Here is an 8532-nt window from a genome sequence, read left to right as displayed (position 1 = left end):
TGCTTAAAATTGACACCTTTCGTGTAATTTACAAATGGCTCTATTTGCTGAGTGGCGGTGGTGCTGATGTCTTTGCTGCCTTTAGCTGCAGCTTCCAAAGTTACTGCTAGTTCGTGGGCCTTCTTGTAAGTGAGATCTTTTTCAGCCAGGAGTCGGCGTTGAATTCCTTTGTGATTTACGCCACAAACCAAGCGATCTCGTAGCATAGTAGAACTTGAACCTCTGCACTATAGGTGACGGTTTAGGCCAATGAAACTTGATTACCAGTTTCTCGCTCAGATTTTTGAAAATTTGATGCGGGCGGGCGGTTATTATTCATTATTCATTATTTTTCCAAAAGCACAGCACACATCCAAACATGAAGATTTCTGCCAAAAAACAATGAGATCTACACTGATTATTCTTGCATTAAATAGCTAAAGTACGTTACTAATCTATAACATGTGATTTTTCCATTAGAGTATAGCTGATTGCTCTCAGACTATTAGAGTAAAAGTGACTGTTCTATTAGAGTATTTCGATCTGAAATACCAATAATGAAATTCCATGCGGGTGTATCAAAAGCATGCGGGCGATGACGCGAAACTGCTAATCAAGTTTCATTGGCCTTACAGGGTCGAAGTGAGCTGTTAGGATAGCAATTAAGTCTTTATACTTGATTCCCTTCCTTGCTTCAGCGTCTACCAAACTTCGAATAGTTCCATACACTGTAGGTCCACTGTTAGACCTCGTGTTAGACATCAATATTGCGACCTTCTTGGCGTCATCCTCAACGCCGTTTGCCACTAGGTAATAGTCGAGACGCTCAACATAGGCGTTCCACTCTTCTTTCTCTGGGTCGAAAGGTGAAACAGAACCATGAGTAGCCATTCTTCCAGTTTATCTCGTCGCCAATATGTCGTGTATCACTATCTGATAAGCTAATAGCTATCGCTTGCACGCGAACGATCACAGTTAATATAGTTAATAACTCAATAGATATCAGGAATAACATAGACAACTACAACTAACTGAATACAAGGTGAAACACAGTATATATAGATACAGGTACCATTAATGACGTCATAAAACATTACACACGGTTATAGCTATATTAGTCAGTCTATCACAGTTTTATTATAAACGTTAACGTAGCTACAATAATTATCAATCATCAAAGAAATTAATGCTACACACAACTAAGGTACCTGAAGCCGTGATCCCTTTTGTCACTTTAGTTTCAGCATAGATTTTAGAGGCGCGTAATGATAAAACCCAGTAAAGAGGTAACTTCAACTTTGAGGGCTCGAGGATGCTGTTAGCTATTCCTAAACCTTTTAATGAAATTGTTTAATATTTGTGCCGGTTGAAATAGGGTTTCCTGGTTTAGCTACCTGGGGTTCAGTAAATTATGTACCTCTGAAATCGAATTGTAACGCCAGACTATCACAGTTTGACAGCACAAGCGTACAGAGACAGGGCAGGGCAGTATAGCTACAGTGTAATAGGAATTTACATTGATTCCTCTGGGATTAAGGGAGAACAAGGGAAATCTTTACAGAGATCGATCTACTCTAATAGAGCAGTCAGATGTATTCTGATAGCCAAGAGCAGTCAAAACTACTCTAATAGAACGTTCATAACAGAATACAATAGTTTAAATATATAGTAGAATAATACACAATGAATCAACTAATGCAGTTGTTCTGTTAGAGCTGACGTGTCCTTTGGACTCTATCCAACATTTGGGATCTGCAAGAGATTGAAAGCAGACCAAGGAAAATTACTTACAAATTTTATCAGAACTGGATAGATTAGGAACTCCTTGTTACTATAATACCATTGAAATTAGTGTTCTTGGCCATTATTTACAATCATCACTGTCCTCACTGTGTAAAGCTATATTCAACAAGCTACAGTAATCCCGCAGTCTCAATGTTGAAAGTTACTTGATGAAGCTGCTGGATTATCTATTACTGCATCTAGAAGAATATTTCTAGCAAGGAACTGTGCCAAGTGGTCGGTAGAAACATAGGACTATTTGTTTATTCTCTGTTATTTTGTTTGTTTGTTGTTGTTATTTTTGTGTGTTTTGTTGTAATTTCACTCCTTGCCATGCCCACCTTATGGTCTTCCATGTTGTGGTCGCGTGTGCCTGAAGACACACTGTTCTAAAGACCTGTTCAATAAAGAATATTGATATTTTATTGACAGCAATATAAGTAATTAGAAGTAACAAAAATAGTCAATTTAGTCCAATCTTCTGCTAGCTGCTGTATCTTCAGCCTGGCTGTACTGAGTCCTATCCTCTATTCTGCAACAACAACAAAAGCCTTTTACTCAAAGAACTATTCAAACAACACTCTTACCACTGGCTATAGACAGACTGAAATTCTGTTAAAAAGGTCCTTTTATCCTATCTGTTGACCTGTCATATGACATCACTTTTGTAGATTCAAGGTCATTTTATAAGGTTTCATCTACACATGTTGATGAATCAGTTTCTGTAAACAATTTAATGTTACCCTTTTCTTCATCCTCCCCCTCATTGTCATGATCCACATGACAAGTTTTTAGGTTAAATTACGACTTTAAAGTTAATTGACACATACTGAATTTATCGATTAATGTTCCATAATTTTGGTCACTGTAGTACTTACGTATATGTAAATATTCTTAATCCAGCTCTAGTGGGCAGACCTTTACAATAGGCCTTATGTACTGTTTGTCCCCAACCTGTAGCTTGAGTGATCGAACATGTTGGTCTTTACTACGATACACTTCCAATACTCTTCCAAGAGGCCACTGACCACGAGGGGTATCTGAGGACACCAGCAACACTGTATCTCCAGGCTTGACATCTGTTTTTAACCTGAACCACTTCTGTCTCGGACTTAAGCTGGGTACCCACTCTTGGAGCCACCTATTCCAAAAATGTCTCACTAATTCTTGTATCCGTCGCCAACGTTTCTTAGGATTAAATCCCACTTCATCGATTACCTCTGGAGCAAATTGCCCTCCAACTTGGCCATGTAAGAAATGGTTTGGCGTGAGGGGAATGTTGTCCTTAACACTGGCTGACTGATAGGTCAGTGGTCGTGAATTGATTAGTGCTTCTGCTCCACAAAATGCTGTCATCAGCTCTTCATCATTTACCTCAGCATTTTTCAAAATTGCTGTGATGGCTCTCTTTGCTGATTTTATCATAATTTCAAAGACACCTCCAAAATGTGGAGCGTAAGGTGGATTAAATGTCCACTTAATTCCCTTATCAGCTACAGCTGCTTTAGTTTTTGGATCCTTGTACAACTCACACAATTCCTTATTAGCTGCCACAAAATTTGTTCCATTATCCGACAGCATTTCTTCTGGGATACCTCTTCTATTAATCATCCTGCTTAAAGCATTTACAAAAGAGTCCACATCTAAACCATATGCCATTTCTAAATGTATGGCTCTGGAAGCCAAACAAGTAAACAAACACAAATACCTCTTTTGTCGTGGCCTTCCTCTTCCTTGCATTGTCATGAATGGTCCCCCAAAATCAACAGCTGTCTTGGTAAAGGCTCGTAACAATGTAGTAAGTCTGTTTTGTGGTAACGGTGCCATAATCTGTTGAGCTACCTTAGCTTTTCTCCTTTTACAAATGGTACATTCTCTTTCCCACTCTATAATTTCTTCTCGTGCAGAAATGATCCAAAATCTAGTGGACAATAAAGATAAAGTTTGATTTGTACCTGCACAATGATTCCCTAGTTCATGATGGTGCTTCACTATGAGCTTTGTTACCCAATTCTTGCGAGGCAGAATTATGGGATACCTTATATCATATGGAAGGAACTCTGCATATGTCAATCGTCCATCTGACCTCATCACACCTTCACTATCCAGTTTTGGGCAGAGTCCTAGTAACTTGCTGCTTGTGGGCAATTGTTTATGATTCGCCAAAGACAAATACTCTTCCTTAAACACTTTCCTTTGCATCTCTTTGATTATGTAATGCTCAGCGTCTGACATCTCTTCTGCACTTAACTCTACTTGATCTAACTTACTCTCTTTTCTACAGTTGTTTATAAATCTCAAAATCCAAGACACAACTCTAGTCAGCCTTCTCCAACTCGAGAATCTGTTTGGCTGTAGCCTCCCAGTGCACACACCATCATTCAATAGTGTAGCAGTAGATGATAAATGCGTAGCAATACATGTACTTGGATTCTTACGTATAACATATTTTTTCTTCAATTCTGTCGTGTCATTATCTGAATTGAATACCATGTTAAGCTGCGGCCAATTGTTCTGACTGTCGGACAAAAATGCTGGTCCTTCCCACCAGGCTCTCAACTCTGATATCTCTTCCAATGTAGTACCTCTTGTTAAATAGTCAGCAGGATTTTCTTTCGTGGGTACATATCTCCACTTATCTGGACTAACAGATGCTTGAATTTCTCCAATCCTGTTTGCTACAAATGGCTTAAATTGTCGGCTGTGCCCTTTTATCCACCACAACACACTGGTACTGTCTGTCCAGAACGTTATAAACGGTTTGTCAATATTCAATGCTTCTGCCACAGATAAAGCCAATCTCTTCCCTGTCACTGCCCCCATTAATTCTAAACGGGGAATGCTTGTTGACTGTAAAGGGGCTACTTTGGTTTTAGATGTTACAAATGAGACTGATACCTTTCCATCACTGTATTCTGATTTCATGTAAACAACTGCTCCATAAGCATCCTGAGATGCATCAACAAACACATGTAATGAAACAGATACAACATTTCTACTTAACTGAAGGCTTCTAGGAACCTTGATCTTAGTCAACATAGTTAACTCACTAAACCACGATGTCATCTTGGATGACAACTCATCAGGTAGGGTGTCGTCCCAATCTAAACCACAAATCCAAATTTCCTGCATCAAAATCTTGGCTCTGATAATATATGGAGACAAAAATCCAAGGGGATCAAAAAGGGTCGCTATTAACTTTAGAAAACTTCTTTTAGTTGGTATAATTACCCTGTCATTGACCTGTGACTTAAAAGTAAACACATCATCATTAGCTAGCCACAAAACACCCAAAGTTTTTACTGGTAAAGATTTATCACTGTCCAAATTCATTTCAGAGGCTCTGCACTGTGTAGAAATACTTTCCAACACCTTCGGAGAATTTGATAACCATTTGTGAGTGTGCATGCCTGCCTTATCCCACAATTCAGACAATTCCTTATAAAGCTCAATCCCTTCTGTTTCACTACTTACTGAGTCCATACTATCATCCATGTATGTTGATTTTAATATAACTTCTGCCGCTCTAGGATACTGTTTTTCATAAATCCTTGCATGATGCTGAGTGACAAGTTGGGCTAAAAAAGGTGATGAGTTTATCCCAAACACCAAGCGATTAAATTGGTATTCAGTTGGTTTCTTCTTAACATCCATGTCTCTCCATAAAAATTGATGATATGGCCTATCCTTAGGATACAATTCTACTCTTAAATACATTTCTGCGATGTCGCAAGCCAAAGCAATGGGATACCTTCTGAACCGGAGTAAAACACTAAACAAGTCATTCTGTAATTTGGGACCTTGGTGTATAACATCATTTAGGGCAACATTATTGTACTTAGCTGAAGCATCAAATACTATTCGTACCTTTGTGGTTGATCGATCCTTCTTCACAACAGGAAAGTGAGGTAAGTACCATCTCACTGCTTGGTTATCCCCCATTAAAGGTACCTTTGTCACATATCCCTTTTCAAGATGTTTACCAATTATCTTCTTGTATTCTTCAGCAATTTCTGGTTCTCTAAATAATCGTCTCTCCAGGTTGTATAGTCTCTTCTCTGCCATCTCGTAATTGTTTGGTAAGTTAATAAATTCTTCCTTCCAAGGAATAGCGACTCTATAACAACCATTGTTGTAGGCTATAGATGTTTCTGTCATATTTAAAACCAGATTATCCTCAGCTTTCAATATTGAAAATTCTTCTGTCCCACTAGTATCAACTTCCCAAAACTTTTGTAACATCAAATTTACCTTTTCAGTATCTGTCTGACCCACAGAAAAGAAGGTACAAGCAAAGTTATTACTCAGTTTTGTTTGTTTATTGTCGTCCATGGCACCGATACATGTCCAACCTAATGGGGTAAGACGTGCCACTGGCTGGCCAGGTGGTCCACGAATATCTTTGAATGAAAAATGGAGGTCTGCACAATCAAGGCCAATCAACACATCCACTGTTGGTCATGATCCTAGTTTAGGAAATTCCAAATGTTGTAAATGAGCCCATTTTGCAGCACATGATTTCCAATCAATGGCCTTCAACTCCCCAGTAACTCTGTCTGCTGTAAGGGCAGTAATTGTCACAGCAGCTCTTCCATCCAAACTTTCAATAGTACATTCCACAGGAGATGTTTCAAAAGCTTCAACATGACCATTTAATACGCTAACATTAACCTTTTGTAACTGTCCTTGTAGACCAAGTTCTGCTGCAACATCTGAGTTGATGTAAGTTTTTGTACTAGCATCATCCAATAATGCGTTCACCTTAATCTTTCTATTACCATTTCTCAAATATACTGGAATTGTCCTCAGAGCAATGGTACCTGGATTTGTTGTAATTGTGGTGTATGATTCATTTTGACTTGGGTCACTAGTAGCTTTTGGCTCCCCCTCATTTGGAGCACAAATCGTCTTCTTACTGGCCACATCATGTTTACTCAGTAACTGTAGTTCTTCCTTCCCATGTACCACTCCTTTATTTTGACTACTAGAACGAGGACCTCGATCTTTGTGTAGTAATCTATGATGAACTTCTTTGCAGTTGTCAATTCCACATATTCTTGTTCGGTTACAATACTGTCCCAAGTGACCATCACCTAAACAACAGAAGCACAATTTACACTGTTTAGCACAGTCCCACCTGTTCTGTAAATCCATCTGTTTAAAGTCAGGACATGCCCATGCTCCATGGGGTTTACTGCACACCCCACAGACTCTTGAACTCTGTCTGTCTTCATTAGTAACCTGCTTGACATTGGATTTACCAAAGAAACTATACGGTACATCTTTCTTAAATTTCTTAACTTCATACCTTCCTGATTTAACTGTGGAAAACCCATGGACTGCTTCCAGGGCTTTTGTTTGAAACTCTACTTCCTGGATAACCCACTCTCTCAAACTTTCAACTGACTCTCGTTTGTGGTTTTCAAATATCCACCTATGATAACCTGATAACATTGTTGTGGGTAGCTTCTTCTGTAATTTCAAATATAACAGGCCATCATTAAGTTCTTCAAAGCGATTGGCTTCCTTTAGGTTAACAATGGTAACATCTAATAAATCTGCAAACTTTTCTATATCTCTGTGACTGCCTGGATTAATAGGCCTGAAGTTATCCACTTCTTCCAAATACAAAGCTATTTGGCGACGCTGTCCTCCGAACTTTCTTTCTAGTCTCTCCTTAGCAGTGTGGTATGCTGTTGCCGAATGTCCCAAACTATCAATGGCCTTTAGTGCCTCCCCTGCCAGACACTGCCTCAACTGTAGCAGTTTGTACTCTGGTGTAGCAGGAGCATTGTCCACACAAGCTGTAAATGCAGCTTTCCAGTTTTGATAAGTCTTTTTATCACCTGAAAAAACTGGGATTGTTACTCTTTTTAGCTGTTTCCACAAATCTAACCCAATAAGCCCGGGGTCTGTACAATTATTCTGACTAGCATTACTCACGGAAACTGACTCAGGACAGCTTCTCTCTTGTGGTGGCTGGTGATCTGGAGGAGCTTCTTGTTGAGGTAACCCAGGTTCCTTTCTATTTGGCTGTTGTCTATCTTCTTTTTGTTGTTGTAATCTATTTAGGAACTTGTCATACCTCCTTGGTGTGCTTAGTGAATCCAAGACTTCCTGCGCTCGATTCTGCGCATTGCTATATTCTATTTCAATCTTTTCTATTTCATCACTAAGCTTGTCTGCACTCTTACTATCTTTGTCTAACTTGTACCTATCATATAACCTCTCCATAACATTCATAGCACATCCTAAAGCTACATCTAACTCCTCACAAATACCTTTTATTTCTACACTGTCTGTATCCTCTCTCTGAATTACTGTCAATAAACACCTTCTAACCTTTGTAAACCCTGCCTTTGCTGTTGCCTTTTCCCTCTTTAAGTCACTTACTGTTTGTTCAAGCTGTGTGGTCTGAAATCCTCCATCAGAAAGACCATTCTCTGGCAGTAAAGAAGCTTCTTCTTCTTGACCTTTTTCCTGACCTTCATTCATCCTTAACCATCCTCTGCTACCAGAAAGTTCCTTGTTCTAAAGACCTGTTCAATAAAGAATATTGATATTTTATTGACAGCAATATCAGTAATTAGAAGTAACAAAAATAGTCAATTTAGTCCAATCTTCTGCTAGCTGCTGTATCTTCAGCCTGGCTGTACTGAGTCCTATCCTCTATTCTGCAACAACAACAAAAGCCTTTTACTCAAAGAACTATTCAAACAACACTCTTACCACTGGCTATAGACAGACTGAAATTCTGTTAAAAAGGTCCTT

General features: G+C 39.0%; 2 protein-coding genes across 2 annotated transcripts; both read right to left on the bottom strand.

Moving 5' to 3' along the window:
- Positions 1 to 2655: 2655 nt before the first annotated feature.
- Positions 2656 to 6093, bottom strand: LOC136247603 (uncharacterized). The gene has a single exon (XM_066039369.1). The coding sequence runs from the start codon at positions 6091 to 6093 to the stop codon at positions 2656 to 2658; it is 3438 nt and encodes a 1145-aa protein (XP_065895441.1).
- Positions 6094 to 6219: 126 nt separating this feature from the next.
- LOC136247594 (uncharacterized) lies at positions 6220 to 8256 on the bottom strand. Its single transcript, XM_066039360.1, has one exon. It carries the CDS (start codon positions 8254 to 8256, stop codon positions 6220 to 6222), a length of 2037 nt encoding a protein of 678 aa, XP_065895432.1.
- Positions 8257 to 8532: the final 276 nt, after the last annotated feature.

The sequence above is a fragment of the Dysidea avara genome, chromosome 1 (assembly GCF_963678975.1).
Source record: "Dysidea avara chromosome 1, odDysAvar1.4, whole genome shotgun sequence".
Lineage (NCBI taxonomy): Eukaryota > Metazoa > Porifera > Demospongiae > Dictyoceratida > Dysideidae > Dysidea > Dysidea avara.
The sequence above is the reverse complement of the archived record's forward strand: the minus strand, read 5'-3'. Positions and strand labels throughout refer to the sequence as shown.

What these genes read in the sequence shown, in the direction of transcription:
- LOC136247594 (XM_066039360.1), bottom strand. Translation starts at nt 8,256, where the DNA reads ATGAATGAAGGTCAGGAAAAAGGTCAAGAAGAAGAAGCTTCTTTACTG.
- LOC136247603 (XM_066039369.1), bottom strand. Translation starts at nt 6,093, where the DNA reads ATGGACGACAATAAACAAACAAAACTGAGTAATAACTTTGCTTGTACC.